Source organism: Meriones unguiculatus, chromosome 17 (genome assembly GCF_030254825.1).
Source record: "Meriones unguiculatus strain TT.TT164.6M chromosome 17, Bangor_MerUng_6.1, whole genome shotgun sequence".
NCBI classification, from domain to species: Eukaryota; Metazoa; Chordata; class Mammalia; order Rodentia; family Muridae; genus Meriones; species Meriones unguiculatus.
This window is the reverse complement of record NC_083364.1, coordinates 86730351-86750640: the sequence shown is the minus strand read 5'-3', so window position 1 is coordinate 86750640 and position 20290 is coordinate 86730351. Positions and strand designations below refer to the sequence as shown.

General features: G+C 39.6%; 1 protein-coding gene and 1 non-coding gene across 3 annotated transcripts; one reads left to right on the top strand and one right to left on the bottom strand.

Annotated features, from left to right (window-relative positions):
- Positions 1-775: 775 nt before the first annotated feature.
- On the bottom strand, positions 776-913 carry LOC132648815 (small nucleolar RNA SNORA70). The gene has a single exon (XR_009587218.1). It is a non-coding gene; the product is annotated as a small nucleolar RNA SNORA70 (small nucleolar RNA).
- Positions 914-3548: 2635 nt separating this feature from the next.
- Mrpl39 (mitochondrial ribosomal protein L39) lies at positions 3549-19504 on the top strand. Of its 2 annotated transcripts, none has more exons than XM_021663704.2 (10): positions 3549-3699; positions 4195-4401; positions 6354-6493; positions 8037-8136; positions 9466-9533; positions 12117-12229; positions 14881-14946; positions 16245-16398; positions 18313-18360; positions 19397-19504. In XM_021663704.2, exons 1-10 carry the CDS (start codon positions 3636-3638, stop codon positions 19445-19447), a joined length of 1011 nt encoding a protein of 336 aa, XP_021519379.1. In that variant the 5' UTR covers positions 3549-3635; the 3' UTR covers positions 19448-19504. The 2 variants fall into 2 exon arrangements, with proteins under 2 accessions (XP_021519379.1, XP_021519380.1); XM_021663705.2 differs by lacking the exon at positions 3549-3699 and adding an exon at positions 3774-4055.
- Positions 19505-20290: the final 786 nt, after the last annotated feature.

The following is a 20290-nucleotide window of genomic DNA, read 5'->3' as shown; positions in this document are numbered from 1 at the left end:
GCTCTTTCTGAACTCTGGCTGGCTGGTTCAACTCAGCTGTTCTCGCCCAAACTCCTTTACAAGCTGACTGATTCAAGCTGGCTTCGCTCAGCTTCTGACTGAAAGGCTCTACGTGGCATAAAACTAACTCTAGCAACCTGTGCTAATATTCTAGATCCTTCTCATTCTCTGGTTCATTCTATCTTCACCTGAGTCTAGCTTGTTCTCTCTTTGCAACCTCTCTCTCTATTACTGTCCTGGTAAAATAGCCTCCTCTCTCATTTTCTGTATTGTTCTCTTAAGTAGCTTCCCTTTCCACTTTGTTCTCATGGGAGTTGTGCATATCCTATTCTGTCAAATAGTTCTCTGATTTGTCACTTTTTCTTCCACTCAACTAGACATCTCTTTCAAACATGGATGCTTTCTTCTATAAACTAAATTTACCTTCATTGTTTGGGATTAAAGGTGTGTACCACCATGCCTGGACCTAGACTTCTCTTTGCCTGAAACTTTCTCTCTTTCTCTCCCTGTCTCTCTCTCCCTGTCTTCTGGGATTAAAGTCCTGTACCTCCACCTCCCAGCATATTCGCATTCCAGCCAGAGATCACACAGCCCGAGCATGTCTTTGGATGTGATCTCTTGCCAGAGCAGCCATGTTCTGAATTAAAATTCCTCTACACATGATGACCTGGCCAATGTGAATCCTGGCTAGGATTCCTAAAGGCACTACACATACCTGTAAAGACAGCCTAGATGGGAACAGCATTGATATCAGAGACTTGAGTGACTGCCAGAAAATTGTCTCCAAGGTCCCTTAGGGCAACCCTTATAGGCAATAGGCTGCAGACACTACCAAGGGGGCTGCTGTTTGTATCCATTACACACCAGGTCCCCATTAGGAAAGGACTAACATATTTGTCTTAATTCCTTATCATAATTATTTTTGTTACTAAAACTTCTCTCATGCTGAGCTCTGCCTTTGTGTTTGTTCCTCAGAGGACCCCACTAACACATACCAGTTAAATCCACAGTGTTATCAAAGAGTGGGCACCTGGGGGAAGGGACCAGCAAGTCTAGCAATGAGTGGGGGAACAACTGGAGATATTTAGTCACAAGTAATTACTATAATGAAACCTAAAACTTTGTATGGTAAATTAAAAAAAATGAGGAAAGGTAGAGGAGGAACTCTTACATTTGGGAAACAAGAACCTCATTAATGGGTGTGGTGGCATGTGCCTTTAGACCCAGCACTTAGGAGGCAGAGGCAGGTAGATCTCGGAGTTCAAGGCCAGACTGGACTTCAGAGCTAGTCCTGTGATATCCAGGTTTACACAGAGAAATCATCTCCAAGAAAAACAAGAAGAGAAGAGAACAAGAAGAAAAATAAAAAGCTTATTCAGTTTTTCTTGCAGACCACAACCACCTGTATCTCCAGTTCCAGGACATCTGATACCCTCTTCTGACCTCTAGCACCAGGTAAGCAAGTGGTGCACACACATGCAGGAAAAACATACATATGTAATTTTGTTGAGGGAATTCTGTTGTTGAGGGATTCTTGGTCAATAATCTATCTTGGGTAGGTCTCTCTGACTCTCCAAACTTGAATTTCTGTCCCTGACAAATGACATTACACTTATTATTCCAGGCAGTTGTGAGGGTTAATAAAGAGTTTCACGATTAGCATATATTCAGTCCTTGTTGGCCATTCTCACTAGTGACATCCTTCCAGCAAGTTTACTTTCTTTGATAGTAGGCACTGCAATGACCTGTCTGCAGAAATGCTTGTGGTTAAATTTTCTTAAGTTAATGTTCAGAGGCGTGCTTTAAATGTGGCTGTAAACTATAGTCTTTCTAGGTGGGTTAAATGAACAGTCTCTAAAATGCTGGTGAAACTGAAAGCTTTGGGGAAACCATAGTATGTTTAAGGAAGTAACACACATGCATGAATTTCTAGGTTTGATTTAGAATTTTTGTTGTTGACAAAAGGTCTGCTAAGTAGCTGAGGCTGGTGCAGTATATTTGATCCCATTATGAGCCCCAAGTTTGCTCACTGTAAAGACCTGTTTATTGTTTGTTGTGGCTCAGCCCTAGCACATACCTTTGATTCAACAACATTTGGTACACAGGATTTAATAAAATTAACTCTAGGTTAAGGGGCTCAGCAAGAAACTAGACAGGGATTAAATAAAAAGTAGGGACTTTGAGAGAAGTACCTCTCTGAAAATTTAAGACATTGTGGAGAAGAAGGAACTCTTTGGCTTTTAGCTTATGGCTTTTTCCTCCTGGGCTGTCAGCTGAGCTAGCAAGCTTTTTGGTTTTGGGCTCTTGGCCTTTTCCTCCTGGGCTGGGGGTGAGCTGAGTAAGAAAGGCTCTTTCCTCTAGGACATGCACTGAGTAGAAAGCCAGGTGCTTTCTCTGCCTCTCTGAGCTAGGGGTTTTTCATCCCAGCATCTGGCTCCTGAGTCTTTATTGGTAAAATCGAATGATTGGGATCTTCTTTATTTTTAACAATATAAGGCTTCTCCAGGTCTGGTTGTCCTGCCTAAGCCTCCTTGAGGGATAGCAGGCATGCATCAGCATTCCCCGAGGATTTTACATGAAAGATAGTCCGGTTAAAATACAGAATGGTTGAATCCAAACTTAAATTTACATGTCTTACTTTAGAGATGAGGACGGGTCTTAATACTTTTCCTATGCAATTGAAGATATGTGTTATTTGGGCCAAGGAGACAGCACTTTTGTGTGGCATAAAGCACAGTATTTGTGTGCCAGCTGACACTTCCACCATGCAGCAGAAGTTAAGAGGGGTCACATGGAGTTCCTGGCTAAATTTACAAAACTATGTTGGTTCAGCTCTGCATAAGTACAGACTTCTGCTCCAACACTAACATGCTGGCACCACAAAGGCGTTAGACGTAGCAGTGTTTTTTCTTTTCTTTTCTTCTTCTTCTTCTTCTTTTCTTTTTTTTAACGAAAAATCGTAACAAATATTTACTAAGCGCCAACCGTTCAGCCCGGTTTGTGCTTTTGGGATACATCCACGGAAGAGACAAAAATTCTAGTCACAAGTTACTCTGCTCTCACTAAAGACTCCATGCAAACGTGCGCGGATCATTCGAAAAGGGTTCTAGGACGTTCTTTCCCAAATCAACATGATGTGTTTCCAAGACCAGAGTAACATGGCCAGTTAAACGGTGAACTGGCCTTAGACCCACTACAGCGGCCCTAAAAACTCACCCTTGAAAAACTCTTTTATTTCCACCATCTAGAGTTGTATCCCTCGTGGCTGGCCAGACTCAAAAGAAGCAAAGCAAGAAGTCCTCCCCTAATTTTTCCGCCCGGAAACTGGAAACCTCGGAAGACAAAGGCGCATGTGTGACTCCTCTGTACAGGAGGGCACCTCCGCTGCCCGCAGGTCGGTCCAGCCCAGGGTCGCCCCTACACCTCGGAGTACAGGCGCTGCTCTGGGACGTGGGTGAGGTATTTTCAGTCCTCAAAGAAGGGCGAGTGCGCCCTCGCGTGGCGCCGCGCAGCCCCAGCGCTGCGTCCTGAGCCGATCGCTCCCACGGAACCTCCACTGCGCGTTCTGAGTTTCCGGGGGGAAGACAGAAGAGAAGGACCCGGACGTCGAAGCTCCCTTGGCTGTCCTGGAAGCCATGGCTACCACGGTGGGAAGGCTGCTGCTTCGGCCGCCCAGCGCGGGCTGTGGGGCCTGCTGGAGTGAGTCTTTGCGTTCCCAGTCTGGGAAGACAATCCAGGGCTCAGGAATCGGGGAAAGAGAAGGAACGCGGGCACGGGCGGCTCCTGTGGGGCTCTTTAAAGAAGGAGCCCTAGTCTCCTGTAAACAAGTCCCCATCTCCTCCAGGGAGTGAGTGCTTGCCTGGCCAAGTCCCTTGCTTTAGGGTTTGGAAGAACAGGTCAACATTTCTCGTGTCAGATATTGATAGTTTGTGCATAGGATTTCCGCTTTCGAGCCTCCTCCCAGACCCTTTCCTACTACAACTTTGCTCTTGCCACCGAGTCTGGTTTTGAGATGCCACTGAGGAAATTGGTGGTGATGTGAAAGCCAATCATAGGTGCGGATTTATTGCTATAAAGTGGTTTAAGAACGCCCTGGTCGAATTTTTGACCTGTGTTAAAATTCTACTGCTTTCTGTACGTGTTACAAGGCCCATAGTAAGCTACTCATGTATTTAATCTTTCATTTCCTCATAGGATTTATAGCGACATCTCCAGCTTCTCAGCCGTCACCCATAGAACTGACAGAAATGCGGAATGATCTTTTTAATAAAGAGAAAAGTAGACAGCTATCGTTAACTCCCCGAACAGAGAAGATCGAAGTTAAGCACGTTGGGAAAACTGATCCTGGAACTGTCTTCTTGATGAATAAAAATATTTCAACTCCTTACAGTTGTGCCATGCGTAAGTAGCAGAATCAGTGTATAGTTATGACCATTTTACATGAGCTATGTAGAACACCGCAGAGGGGAAATGCTACTAGCTATAGAATGTACTTGGAGTCATATTGTTGTTAATGATTCCTTCTGCTTTCTGGGTACTGTGAATATTGCAGCATTTCTGTGGTGTATAGGTTGTCTCCAAGTTTGCCTGAATATGACTAAGTTTAGGGTGCTCCCGTTCTGACCCAGAACAATGGATCTGAATGAGTGGATGCTGGTGAGACTTGTCCTTTTCCATGGCCTGGGACCATTTATCCAGCAGGTCTCCTTAAAAGTATTTTGAGCTTTTTTTTTTTTTTTTTCTACTTTTCTCTTTTTAGCTGTTTTCTAACTGAATATATGTCTCATCTGCTTGCTACTTGCCCCCTGCGTTGTGGTTTTGTTTAGTATAGGCATTAAATGTATGAATGGAAATGTAAGAACAGTGAATGTTAAAATTAATTGTTTTTATATTGTTAGAAAGATCTTTGGACTTAAAGGGACTGAAGACATTTGGATATGGATTCTATAGATATGATGTTTAAATTTTTTGTTTTGTTTGGTTATTTTTTCAGACAGGGTTTCTTTATGTAGTCCAGGCTGTCCTTGAACTCACAGCGATTCTCCTGCCTCTGCCTCACAAGTGCTGCGAATCATGCGCCACCAAGCCTGACTATAATATTTAAATATATAAATTTAAATATCTCACAAATAGTAGCTAGACATGATTGGCTGTTTAAACTTTTAAAAGGCTCAGTAATATACCATTAGTAACTGACAGCATCAGTTGCCATCTGAAACTAGCTTAAACTCAGTCTCTCTCTACTCAGGCACTTAAACAAGTACTGATGATAATTACTCATTTTGTTTTCATATATTTCTTAGCATGTGCTGTGAAGTAGACAGGCGATTATAGAAGAGAGGAAGGCAAACCTAAGGCCCTACTGGAATTCTAGACATACTGTCTGCAGAGGTGAAGTTTATGACCTCTAAGACCTTTATTGTGGAACTTAGGTACTAAATGACAACTCAGTAGTTTGATAATTTTTGTGATTATGTAAAATATGTAGTCAGGTTAGACTTTTCTTAGGTTTAGTAATGGAACAGATTAAAGGTGATTGGTTTACATATGAATTCACATTCATAATTTTACAGTGGTAACTACATTGTTTAATTTGAAATGTCTATAATGAAATAGTGGAAGAAAGAGGTGGTTTGCCAGCAAGACTCAAGGATGATTTAAACAGATTTATATGTGTGTATACTTATACTGTACTGGCTGCTTTTTGTGTGTCATCTTGACACAAGCTAGAGTCATCAGAGAGGAAGGAGCCTCAGTTGAGGAAATGTCTCCATGAGATCCAGCTGTGAGGCATTTTCTCAAGTAAGTGACCAGTGTGGGAGGGCCCAGCTCACTGTGGTGGGGTTATAGACGGTTATGAGCCACCATATGGTTGCTGGGAATTGAACTCAGGACCTCTGGACAAGCAACCAGTACTTTTAACCTCTGAGCCTTATCTCCAGCCCCCAATGGGCTTTTTGGTTATAGTGTTTTGTCGAAGTAATAGAAACCCTGACTAAGACAGCTACATTTTCCTTTTCTTTTAAATTGTGTGTGCATCAATCCATGTATTCATGTTGTTTCTCTTTCAATACTTAATTGTAGGTCTTTGAAGCTTATTTTATTAATTGGCAAATGAATTTCATACTTGACTTAGCTTTAACAAACACTATTAAATGTTTGTGTAATTTTATTAATAATGCCTTTGAGTGCTGATTTTTAAAAATTCATCATATATATGAAATATAATATTTCTACAAAAATAACCGCAGAATTTGCTTCCATTGCTTTATTTCATAATGTAGCACTTAAACACGTAACTTTTCACTTTGAATTTTGTTAGATTTAGATCTCAATCAATTTTACATTCCTAGATTTAAGTGAGTGGTACTGCAGGAAGTCCATTCTGGCGCTGGTGGACGGACAACCGTGGGACATGTATAAGCCTTTGACCAAGTCCTGTGAGATTAAATTTCTTACGTTCAAAGACCCTGACCCAACAGAAGTGAATAAGGTATTCGTCTGCCTCCCCCAGTGTTTACTTCTCCTTCTAAATCACACATGTTTTATAGAGTATAACATTTAAAAGTATGGCCAAACTCATGTGGTATTCTACTATTGTTTTGCCGGTCAGCTTAGGTATTTTTATAGTTCAAAACTTAGTGGTATCAACTTTTCTGTATTTTGGACTGAGAAAACTATAGGGCATGTCGTTTATCCTCATAACTCATGATAACCCTCTGTATCATTGGGAGTTCCACTCCTACTCATACAACTTGAATTTGTTCTGAAATCACCATCGTCTGTGGATTTTAGTAACTTTTTTACTCTGCTCCACTCATAACTCCCTTATTTCTATAGTTAAAACATCACCCTTTGCAGTTCTGTTACGTTTAATTAATGACTTTACAGGGCCCCAGTGTTTTATCCCTGAAGAATTTGCCTACATGGTAAAGTGAACTGAGCTCTCTGGGGTCTGCATGACCTGCTTCCAGCCTGCTGTGTTAGGCTTAACACCTACTGCCACTTTCCCCTCTTCCTTGCCAGGACTCGGTGGCGAATGATGTATACTTTTTCTTCTCTGCTTTTGCTGATGCTCTTATTTCAAGGAAAATCACTTTTTTTCCCTTTAAAATTCTGTTTATATCTGTTAAAGTTCTGTTTAGTTAAATGCCATCTGCTCTTGGAACCTACTAGGTTTCTGCTTGTTAAAATTTTTTAGACACTAGCAACACTTGGCTAATGTCTCCAGTACAGTATTTTCATCTTATTGTTGGATGCAGTAGATCCTGCTTCTGTAAATATAGAGGTAATAATTAATTAATAATTAAAAAATTAAAAACAAAATAAATTAAAAAATAAAATTAAACAAAAATTATTTATTAATTAAATAAAATTAATTAATTTTCTTCTTGAATCTAGTCCTTGACTTGAGGAAATGGTTAATAAACATCTGTCGAAATGACATACTTAGGGGCTGGAGAGAAGGCGCAATGGTTGGAAGCACTTGCTGCTCTTGCAGAGGACCTAGGTTCCACTTCTCAGCATCCATATGGTAGTTTACAACCACATGTAGTAACTCCAATTCTAGGGGCTTCTGGCCTCTATATACATGGTACATATATGGACAGCAGGAACATTTACATATGCATACAGTTAAAAAAAAAAAAAGAATGACAGACAAGGAGATAATAGAAGCATTAGCAGTAGTTACCCTGAGTATTATGTGTGAAGTTCTGGTTTAAGTAATTTATAGGTGTTCATTTAATCTCATGTAAACTCTAGAGAGTAGGTGCTTTTTTTCCTTTTCCTGTCAATAAATGATAAGAGAGCTTCTATCACTTGTCTAAGGTTACTAGTTATGAAGTGGTAAGATCTGGATGTGACCCAAGGTATTTTGGCAAAAGCACAATAGAATTTTATTGTGTCAGTGCCATGATTGCTCTAGGAACATGGGCAGGTATTGGAAAAGTAGGTGCTAAGCCAGTTGATTTACGTTTTAATATTATAGAAACTTCAGTGACTCTTAATGTGTTACATTGTGTTTCTTTCTTTAGGCTTATTGGCGTTCTTGTGCCATGATGATGGGCTGTGTAATAGAAAGGGCGTTCAAAGATGATTATGTGGTCACCTTGGTCAGAGCACCAGATGTCCCTGGTAATATATATATGTCAGTACTTATACTTTTAAGATCTGTGAATGTTTTGTTATTTAATGTGCACAGTTTATTTCTGATTTTATCTAGTAAAAGACTGTGAATGTATTTCATTTATTATAGGTCATAAAATTACAGTTAGGATGAAATGTCAATAATCTGATAAGTTGGTAATTAACACAATAAAATTAGTTACTCTTGAACACAAATGTCATGGTGGCTCCCCCCATGCTGCTACTTTTTGTTTTTTTTTTTAAATTTTTCCTCAATTACACTTTATTCATTCTGCATCCCCCCATAAGCCCCTCCCTCCTACCCTCCCAATCCCACCCTCCCTCCTCCCTCTGCTTGCATGCCACTCCCCAAGTCCACTAATAGGGGAGGTTCTCCTCTCCTTTCTGATCTTAGTCTGTCAGTTCACATCAAAAGTGGCTGCATTGTCCTCTACTATGGCCTGGTAAGGCTGCTCCCCCCCAGAGGGAGGTGATCAAAGAGCAGGCCAATCAGATTATGTCAGAGGCAGTCCCTCTTCACATTACTATGTAACCCAATTGGACTCTGAACTGCCCTGGGCTACATCTGTGCAGGGGTTCTGGGTTATCTCCATGAATAGTCCTTGGTTGGAGTATGAGTCTCTGGGAAGTTCCCTGTGTTCAAATCTTCTTGTTCTGTTGCTCTCCTTGTGGAGACCCTGTCCTCAAGACTTTAAGATTACATCTAAATTGAATTTGTGGGAGGGTGAAGAAATGGGAAGATGGGTCAGCTGCGGGGAAGCTGTACTTAGGTAGTTCTGTTCTTCAGTAACATGACCAGACGAGGGCGCCGCCTCATGAGGTGTAGGGTGCAGGATCTGTGATCTTGTGAAAACTAGAATTCTCATCATTATGCATGAAGCACTGTGTGAAATTTATATCAAAAATAAATGAAAGAAACACAGATGGTTCTAAGAACAAAAACTACAAAACTGAAGATACCTAAGAGATATTATAAAGAAATTGAGCGTTTCTTATGTTTAGTCATTTCGTTACTTAAGTGTCTTGTTCTTCTGTAGTTTTTGTGGCTAGCATTCCTTTGCAATCCCTGTTGTAGTAATATATTTCTGAAGAAAACGTGAATGTTTAAAAAAAAAATGATGCTTTTTAGATTGATGAAAGATGAACTAATGCTTTTGATAGGGGCATTTTTATGACTCCCTAGCCAGTAGCTGGGATGATGAACAGTTTTATAGTTTGCAGAGTCATGATCTGACTAATCAGTTGTTGCAGATTAGTAGCTTTTGCCCTAACATTTTGCCTTTGCATTTTCTTTTTCATTTGCTGTTGGATTTCCAGTGATCGCTGGGGCCTTCTGCTATGATGTTGCTTTGGATAAGAGGCTGGACGAGTGGGTGCCTACGAAAGTAAGCAAGTATTTTGGAGCATGATTTTTTTAGACTGTGTTATTCTCTGTCAGGTTGGTGCTGTCAGTACTGCTGAATGGTCTTGCACATTGAAGACATTTAAGACAGATAAGAGGATTTATTTATTTATTATCTGTCCACCATCAATCTAGTTTATCAACCACCCTTTCATCCTTTCTCTATCAGTTTATCTGTTGATTTTCCAGCTTATTTGTGATGTTTATTTGCATTAATCCGGCATATTTGTTTTTTTGTTTTTTTTTTTTTTTACCTATTTTATGTATGAGTGCTGTATGTGCAGGTATACCTGCATGCCAGAAGGGGGCATCAGATTACATTACAGATGGTTGAAAGCCTCCATGTAACTGATGGGAATTTAATTCAGGAGCTCTGGAAGAGCAGCCAGTGTTCTTGACCGCTGAGCCATCTCTCCAGCCTGAGATATTGTAAATTTATATCTTGGTTGACTTTTTCTTTGTTTGTTTGTTTATTTATTTGCTTGAGGCAGAGTTTTATAGTGTAGCCCTGGCTGACCTGGACGTAACTATGTAGCTTTTGAAGTGCCATTCTTCTTAATTAATTAACTAATTAATTGATTAATTTTACATAGATGAGTGCTCTATCTGCATGTGCACCTATTTGCCAGAAGAGGGCATTAGATCCCTGCATAGATGGTTGTGAGCCACCATGTGATTGCTGGAAATTGACTTCAGGGCCTTTGGAAGAGCAGACAGTGCTCTTCACTGCTGAGCCATCTCTCCAGCCCCCTGAAGTGCCATTCTTAAGGTAGTATGTCCCGAATATAAAATACAGAAGCTAGGCTGGAGAGATGGCTCAGTAAAAATGTTGCTGTGTGTGCTGTCTGGCTTTTTGACAGTTTGGCAGAAGCTGGGTCATAGAGGAAGAACAAGTTTCCATTGAGAAAATGCCCCTAACCAGACTGGCCTGTGAACAAGTCTGTAAGGAATTTTCTTAATTAATAATTGATGGTATTAATTAAGGGTCCAGTCTGTTTTGGGAGGTGCCATTCCTGGGCTCATTCTCCTGGATGCTAGAAGAAGACAGGCTGAGCAAGCCACTAGACACACTGCCCCATGGCCTCTGCATCAGTTTCTGCTTCGAGTTCCTGCCCAGGCCGATTTTGATAACGGGTTGAGATGTAGAAGTAGGAGTGAAAATGAAATAAGCCTTTTTCTCCTCCACTTGCTTATAGTCACAGTGTTCTATCACTGCAATAAAAATCCTCACTAAGATGCTATGCAACCATGAGGTTCTGAGTTCAAATCTCCAATATCCATGCAAAAAGCTGAGTGTGACTACCTACTTGTAGCCCCTTGCATTGTTGGGAGTGTTGGAGTAGAGACGGGCAGAGAGTTGTGGGTTTGCTGATCACTAGCGTGGCTTCAGTTGCTGTGGTCAACACTGTTTCATGAGACTGTGGTACAGAGTGAAAGAGCATGATACTTGATACCTGCTGTTCTCTTCTGGCCCCATCATGTACCCCCCCATCAGGTATGTCTCTCTCTCTCTCTCTCTCTCTCTCTCTCTCTCACACACACACACACACACACACACACACACACACACACAGTCTTACTTGGGAGTCCCAAAGCAGAGTTTGAAAACTACCACTTTAAACTTTTTTATTCTTTTTTCCCTTTTTTAAAATTAATTAATTTATTCACTTTGCATCCTTATCATAGCCCACTCCCTTCTCTCCTTCCATTGCCACCTTCCCTTCCTCTTCCCCCCTCCTAGTATTTTGCATATAGTTAGAATTTTGTATATGAAGGAGTCATATAGAAAGGGAGATGAGGCTGGAGAAATGGCTCAGCAATAAAAAGAGCACTAGCTCTTCTTACCCAGGACCTGGGACCTTTCTAGGATCTGTTCCTAGTACCTAGATCAGGCACTCATAATTGCCTATAACTCCAGTTTAGTATATCTGACACCCTCTTCTGGCTTCTCTGAGCAATTGCACACATAGACATAAAAATAAAATCAATAAACCTTTTTGTTGTTGTTTTTAAGGAGGGAGATTAATTCAGGAATCAGATATGAAAATCTTAGGTAAATAGCAATGACATACATACCAAAACCTCAACTAGTTGTGTATTTTCTGCTGCATAAATAATGGTGGTCCTGATTGTTCTGGAATTTGCTGATACAATATGACCAGTAAAACTGAGGAATAAATAATGATTTTTTTTCTCATGCATTTATTGAACTTAGTTTTCATCATGTGTACAGTATGTCTCATTGCTTATTAGTGTTTCTACTTGTTGCATTATAATTTTAGTAAGCGTTTATTTTTATATTTTGAATGAAATGTTAAAATTTTCACTGCAGATTTATCTTTAACAGTTTTTACTAACCAGTATAATAGCTTATGAATTTTTTAGTTTCTGGAATTGAAAGAATGTGTGTGGTCTACATACTCGAATACTATGAATAAAAAATGTCCTAATAAATTGGTTTTTCTTTCTTCCTTCCACAGCACTAAGTGTGAGGTTTTGTGTTTTGATGTGTGGAGAAATTCTTTTGGGTGAATGGTTACTAATGGTTAATTCTTTCCTTTTTCAGGAGAATCTGCACTCTTTCACAAAAGATGCCCACACTTTAAAGTATAGGGACCTTCCGTTTGAAACTCTGGAAGTTGATGCAAAAGTGGCATTAGAAATATTTCAACATAACAAGTAAGCATTGTCTGCCTTTTAAACAAGGCTGACCTCTCAGAATAGCATATGATGATGGCAACTCAGCTGTTCAAACTATATATATATATATATAGTGCCGGGGGTTAATCCTAGGGCCTTGTGCATGCTAGACAAGTACCTTCCATTAGGCTATGTTTCCAGACCTCTTTTTACTTTTGATTTTGAGACAGTCTTACCAAGTTATGCAGGCAGATTTTGAACTTCTCACTTTCTTGTCTTAGTGTTTGGAATAACTGGATTGTGGGACTCTCAGACTTCCATGTTTGGCAAGAATTGTTATATTTGCTTTCTATAAGGCTTCATTTTATTTTATTTTATTTTTTGTCCTAAGATTTCTTTTTCTGTAACTCATTTCTCTTTCTGTTTGTCATTTATTGCTAAGCTAGCCCTTCTCTTTTCGTCACGATGTTCCTTTTTTCTTCCACCCTGACATGATAACCTATGCTAAACAACTGTATTGTTACGTGTACTTGGCAGCCGTTCCCCCTCATTCTTCCACTCCAGTGAAAAGGTTAAGACTGGAAATGCAAGCAGTTTGGACAATATATATGCCTTCAGATCATATTCTTCTTTGTGTGAAATAGCCATTTGGTGGATTTGTCAGCATTTCAAATCCTACTTGACTTCTCAAGTCTCTTTTTCCCTAAAATTTGTAGTTTCCCTTCTACTTGTGTTAGAGTAAACTGAATTTAAGTATTCATGTAATAGAAAATTTAAAAGTTACTGGAAAAGGAAACCTGTTGAAAACCTTGTACCCTAAAAACCACAATGCCTACCTTGGAGTTAGTAAAGGGTGTGGATTAGCCTCTCCTTAGGTGTGTAGCCATGGACTCACAGACTCTTATGGGGATATTTTGTTATACATGTGTTCTTGAGCTAGTTTAAGGGGCTCTTCAACTTATTCTCTAGGTTGGCATCTTGCAATGTTGAAGTGAAAAATGCAGTTAGCTCACTTGCAAAACAAGGCCTCCCAAAGAGTAGAAGACAATGTTTCCCAAAGGACTGGCTTGTGTCTTTAGTGTATTCTAGTTCAGTGCACCCTGTACTAATGTATCGTTTTAACCAATCTAGAATATAGATAGTACTAGTACCACAAGTCAAACCATTCTATAGCATTGGTGCTGTAAGACAATCCCTGGGTTATCAGAGATTATCAGTTCACTTTCTAACAAAAAAATCATTGTATATTAAATCAAATAATAGAAATATTATTAACCTATCTATCTAATTTTATTAAATTTTCTTGTGGCTATATTAAAATGTTAAAAGAAAATCTGTGATGCCACATGTTAATTTAACTTAAAATCAGTAGCAAAGCTCCTAAATATTTTATATTCTTTCAAATCCCAAATGCTCAGCATCCAGTGTGTATTACATTTAGGCCATATTTTCTGTCACTTTCCACATCTAAGTGCTCCATAGCTATGTTACTGACAGTGTACATTTTTAACTTCCATCCTGTGTTTGGTGGAATTTCCCTTTTCAGTTGTCAGTGTTTGTGGGGACTTGGTATCATATCTCTGGGTGATGAGAGGAAGGGGGATAGTTTTAGGTAGGTTTAGGAGGACAAGAATGTTGGACTTTTGAAGGCCATTTAGTGACTGAGCCTTCTGCTTCTTAGAGAAATGAAGGTACCATCAGTGGCTCACAGCCAATGAGAGCATCTCATAAAGGAGGGTAAGGACACACATTCAAGGGACTTGCCCCCTCCATGTTCATTGGTGTCTGGCAGAAGGAGAATGACAGGTGTAAAGCAGTTCTCCCCACTACACCCACAATTCATGACCTCATGGTCTTACCCACTTGAATATGTACTTGGTACTTGAGAATAAAAGGAAAAGTTGTTAGTAACTTTTACTTAGGCTGTGAGTCCTGCATGTGTATTAGCTATGCTGACAGAGCTGGGTGGACTCCAGAGACGAGGACTTGGTGAAGCAGTTGATACAGGAGTGTAGTGTAAATCTCTTTGGTTTTTCACTTAGACGCTGAACGGTTATGTTATGATATTAAGATAGAAAATTCATGAAAAACATGTTTAAACTAGAAAAGAGGGGGACTTTTTTGTTGTTGAGTTTGACTGGGGCCTTAAGGTGTTTGCTGAATGCCCTGGTGGATGTCAGGAAGTTTTGTGTTTCTAGCACAGAAGAGAGACATGGGTTAGGGGCAGAGGTGTGGGGAATCTAACTGCCTCATTGGAAGCTAACATTTGTAAGTCAAGAAGCTACATTAAGATGGATGCTAAAGTAAAAATGAGGGTGTAGGATAGACTGTCCTTAAAAGGAAGGGAAATGGAAGGTGGCTGAAGAGCTAGGTTAACAGGTAGCTGGCCATGTTGCAGGCCAGTGGAAAAAGCGCTGTGAGAAGTGGAGATGAGCAGAGTGAAGGATCACAAGTGTCCACTTGTTTGGCTCTAAGGAGGTGCTATGACTTTAGTGAGAGGAGTTGTTGCAGCTGTGGGAATGAAGCCTGAGGAGAGGGACGAGAGGAAGAAGAAGTTCCAACTCAGACAACCATGGAAGTGGAAGGGAGGCATCTATCTATCTATCTATCTATCATCTATCTATCTATCTATCTATCTATCTATCTATCTATCTATCTATCTATCTATCTTTATTTGTGCTGCTTTTCAGGTACAAAGTAGACTTCATAGAAGAGAAAGCATCTCAGAATCCCGAGAGAATAGTCAAGTTACACAGGTAAGAGTCTAAAATTGGGCAGCTGTGCTACAGTCAGCCTAACTTTGCTGTCCTAGCGAAGTGCACTGACTGAAGTAGATGCATGTGTCCTGTACTATGCTGTCATTATCTTGCTCTGTGGCTTTGTTAGTGTTGGGTGTGGTGGCAACTAGGAGTTTTGCATGATCTCTCAAAGAGATGTGCTTTTTGTTTTTCATTTTATGTAATTTCTAACTTTCTCTTGGTTTTCATGAGGCAGAGTCTTTGTCACCTGGCCTCAAATATGTGAAGCTCCCACTTTAGCCTCTTTAGTGCAGGGATTATGGGAATATTCCATATGCATATATGAATATGCATATCCAACACATGTGATATTATGATTTATTTTTATTTGGTTGAAGATTTTACAAGGTTAAAAATGTAATTTTTGAGAATCGATTTTGAAATTAGCAAAACATTCAGATAGGAATTGGACATGATAGTTTTATCTATAGAACATGAATGCTGATTTCATGTAAACTAAATTGGAATGTACTCTGATGCAAGGATGAAGAAATCCACTCCCTATGTTGATGTTTTCCAATGGAGAGCAATGTCCAGGAGAGAGGAGGGGAGGAAAGGGAAGGAGAGAAAGGAAAGCCAGAACAGGAGCTCATATGTGCACACTCCTCAGTGTGTGCATTCAGAGGCCAGAGGAGGACACTGAATGTGTCTTCTCTTGCCCTCTGCCTTATTCCTTGAGACACAGCTCTCACTGAACAGGAAGCTTGTGACTTCAGCTACACTGACTAGCCAGTGAGGTTCTGGGACTCATCTGTCTCCATCTCCCAGCACTAAGATTACAGGCATGGGTAGCTGTGCCTGGCTATTATGTGGGTGCTGAGCATCGAACGTGGGTCTTTATGCTTGCACAGCAAGTGGTCCTATAACTGTGAACCTGTCTCCAAAGCCCCAGGGTGTTTTCTTTTAGAAACAGTTCTTTATTTCTGCCTGCAGTCTGTCCTGCATAGACTTGGCTGCTGTGGGTTACTATAGGGTTTTAGGTTATCAGTCTTAGACAAGTTGTATGTGCTGACAGCATGATGTGTTCCACGATTCTCAACATCCTTTATATTTGCGTGAACCCTAATTAAGAAAAAGATTTGTTTTATACTTTCCAGCTGATGCTCTTGAGATTGTATGTCAAGGGTTGTTTCAGATGGATTGAATCAGGCTGTTTTCGAACTGAGATATAGCAGTAAGGATAAGGAGATGTTTTGTTTTAACTACTGTGATTTAATATTAAGGTTTTTGTTACTTATTTTTCTGTCTCAAACCAGAATTGGTGACTTCATTGATGTGAGTGAAGGGCCTCTTATCCCGAGAACAAGTATCTGTTTCCAGTATGAAGTGTCAGCTGTTCACAGTCTTCACCCCACTGGGCCGCGCCTGATACGCAGATTTCAGGGCCTGTCTTTACCCGTTCACTTGAGAGTAAGTTAAGCTGAAGCTTCACATTTTCTAGTTTGGGAATGGGTTGATTCTAGACATGATTTTATAAAAATCTGAAAAACATGCATTTTCATTTTCCTTGTGTTCCCCTAACATTTTTTCAAATTCATTCATGATTTAAAACATATTTGTTTAAGAGTGAAGGTTTTCAAGGAAGAAACAGATTTTGGAAAAATTCAAATTGAGATAGTGTTTTTAATTTTCCAAAGTAGCCTAGAAGAAAAAAGCAGTGGCACATTGAGGGGTGTTGGGGTGCCTGGTAGTGAGGGAGGCCTCTGCAATGCCCTGAGCCTTGTCTGTTGCCCTTGTGCCCTGCCATTAGTGATCTGCTCATGACTCAGGAGGGCTATCCTTTCCCACATTGCCTATACTTTTTGCTAATGCTTTTTCTTTCACTCTTTTTAAAAACACTGGATTTTATGGTAATTGCACTCACAAGAAATAATAGATATCATGCACCTGTGTTTGGTTTCTTCAGTGGTGATGTCTTAGAAGACAAGTGTCGAAGTCAGAGTATGGACACTGTTATAGGAAAAATTGGCCGGGTGGGGCAGCTTCTGCGGTTTCAGTTGTGTTCCATTGATCACATATACCCATCTCTGCCATACCCACAGTGTTAATTACCGTGGCTATAAATAGGGCACAGAATAGGGTAGAATAATTTCTCCCATTCATCTATTTATTTTTGTCAGAATTGCTTTTTTATTTTTACTTTTTAAATATATTTGTTGTTTGAGACAGGGTCTCTCTATATTACATACCCTTGGCTGTCCTAGTCCACGTACCTCTGCCTCCAAAGTTCTGGGATTAAAGGCACGTGCCCAGATGCTTGGCCAGCATGTATTTATTAATTAACTGAATGTTTCATGTATACAATTTATTTTGGTCACATTTACTTCGCCCTTCTCCCCTAACTCCTCTTATATCCATTATCTTCTACCCACTTCCAACTTTGTGCTATCCTTTTTTCTGTTTCCCATTGAGTCTAGTTTGTGCTACCCACATACTCCTGGGTCTGAGGTCTTTCATTAGTGTGTGATGGACCTGCCAGGAACTCTACCCTTAAAGAAAGCTGACTTTCCCTCCCCCTCAGCTGCCAGTCGCTCAGCTAGGAGTCAGGGACAGTGGTGGGAAGGGGGAAGAAAGATCATAAAGTGAGAATTGTAGACAGCATGATAGGAGGGAAAAAAGGGGAGTAAGGGGGAGGATGATTGATGTGGGGAAAGGGATGGGAGTGTGGAGTGGGGGAGGGATGTCTTATTCTAAGGACAGTTTGAATTCTGATTTATAAACTTCATATATATATATATATAATATTTTTCATATAAACATTTAACTACTGGAAGTCCTTTGCATTTTATTTAACTTTAGTACAGTCTTTTGGGGATCATAACAGGAGTTTCTCTAAACCTCTCTTGTCAGTTTGGAAAGAATTGTTACCTTTACTGTGTTCAGTTTCCTAATATATTAATCTGGAATATCTTTTCATTTATCTGAATATTTTTTCATTTCTTTCAACTTTAAGTTGTAAAATTCTTTAGTGCATATGGCCTAAAGTTGAACTGAAGGGAAGAGGAACTAAAGTAGCTAAGGCAGTTTTGGTGGATGGTAAATGGGAGGCATCTTCTTGACTTCTCAGCCTGTTTATAGCTGCAACACTCCAGGCTGTGCTGTTGAAAGGGATGGGCAGGAGGACGGAATCAGAAATTAACTGTCACAGGTTCAGGGATTTGATGCCCTTTTCTTACCTGCACAGTCACAAGGCACATATGTGGTGCACATACAGATATGGTGCAGGTGAAACACTCACATATACAAAAAAAAAAAAAAAAAAAAAAAATCTAAAAACTCCAGCTTCCTTCTGTATGTCATTTATAGGAAATACTTTTTTTTCAGGCACAATTTACTATATGGAACAAGCTATTAGAACGATCACGGAAAATGGTAAGTTTTCATTTCAGAAATTTTCTTCTATGAAGAAACTTCTTAGAAAGTAAGCATCAAAACAAAAGAAAACAAACAGGGCTAGGAGGTAGAGAGAAGCAAAGAAGACAAGGAGTAATACTTTATCTCACTAACAGTGATCATTCATCCTGATGGTTGTTTGGCAAGAATACAGCTATATTATACAGCTATAACTTGCCTTTAAATTGGGTACTAGCATACAGATGATACTATAGAAGTGGAAGAGAAATGATATGATGATAATTGTTCTTAGTGGCAGTGTTAGTCCTAATTGGGACCCTGTTATTTATTTATTTATTTTTAGATATTCTAAACCTAACTAGCATTTAAAAAATTAAGGCTTGTGAGATTTAAAGTTACCATGACTATTAAATGTGTGAATGCCCTGGAAAACTAGATTCAAAACATGTCTTTAATGTTTAAGCTGTGTAACAAAGTATTACATTTTTGACCTCAGCACTTCTATCTGTTGTCTGATAGCTGCCTTATGAGACCTGCCTCACCAGCTCTTCCTACTTAGTCTAATTACCAGTCACTCTGCAAACACTAGTGTAAGGCTTACAAACAAGCATATTAAGCACATGACAAATTTGTTTTCAAGTTGTTAGGTTTTTCATGACAGTTGTGTCCATGGGATAGGAACATGGACTGTAGTGGCACCTGTTTGTGCTAGCTTTGTAACAGTCCCTTCCAAACAGAAATGTGCCCACAATAAGGTACGCTGATAAAGAAAACCCTGTGTTTCACTTCTGGTAATATTTCTCATAGTAATGCTTTTGTTTTGTAAATGAAAAGAATAAAAAAAAAACATATGCCTCAGATTATAGATTTTTAAATGGAATACACTTGTAATTTATATTGGCAACTTGGTTTTTAAGTCTTTTCATGTTTAACTCTTTGTAGTTACCACTGAAGGAACGTGGGACAGGTTTTCATAGCAGAGGAGCGGAGGGTTGAACTGTGGGTAAAGGGTGATCTGGAAACTGTAGGAGTAAAGCTGCTGATATCTTTACAGGTAACTGAAGAGAAAATCCGACAGACAGAGGACACTGTGTCTACCCAATAGCATGCAAAAAATTAAATATGTATAGTAAATTAAAATAAAAGTTTTTAATACAATGCATGTTTGCCTCTGCTCTGTGGATACAATACTTTGTGAGGTCCATGCCCCTCCTTCCCATTTATAGACTCATGTGAAAATACTCTATGTTTGTTACCATTTTTTTGCTGTTTTAAACAGTGGTGTAGTAAACATCCTTGTCCAAAATAATGTGTTTGTCAATGGAGGATGCTGTTAACTGTGTAGTTACTGTGTGCCAACAGAGTACCGACAGAGCTTTCTGTTGTTTTGTTTGAGACAGGATCTCAGTATGTAGTTAAGCCTGGCCTGGAACTTGCTTATGCAGTCTTCCTGCTTCTGCCTTTGAGTGCTAGAATTAGGGTGTGAGCATTTTATTTAATTTTCACAACTTGCTAAGACAGTATTTCTATTTCATAAACAAGGAAACAATATGAATATAGGTAATTTCACTCAGTCTATTCTACAATGTACTGCTTCCATATGAATAACTGAATAGGTTTGCATTCTGGTAGTAGAGCCACTGTTAGGTGCTGCCACATGCTAGCCTCCAAAGGTTTTTTTGTAAAAATAACTTTACTATAAGATGTTAAAAAAAAAAAAAAAAAAAACCCACATACACCAAAATTAAGTAGACCCAAAGTCTATACTATACTCAGTGAACTTCAGTGCAGTTAAAATAGACATTCAGAGCAGAGGCCATGGAATGTCACATCAGATTTTTACACTCATTAGTGAATATATTTGTATGCACCTAACCATCACCAAACATGAAAAGTACATGGCCGGCAGTATTAGAACTAGAAAAAAATTAGCTTTCCATCCCTTTTG

What these genes read in the sequence shown, in the direction of transcription:
- Mrpl39 (XM_021663704.2), top strand. Translation starts at nt 3,636, where the DNA reads ATGGCTACCACGGTGGGAAGGCTGCTGCTTCGGCCGCCCAGCGCGGGC. An exon ending in GGGCTGTGGGGCCTGCTGGA is followed by an intron (nt 3,700 to 4,194) that starts GTGAGTCTTTGC and finishes ATTTCCTCATAG; the next exon opens with GATTTATAGCGACATCTCCA. An exon ending in AGAATAGTCAAGTTACACAG is followed by an intron (nt 14,947 to 16,244) that starts GTAAGAGTCTAA and finishes GTCTCAAACCAG; the next exon opens with AATTGGTGACTTCATTGATG.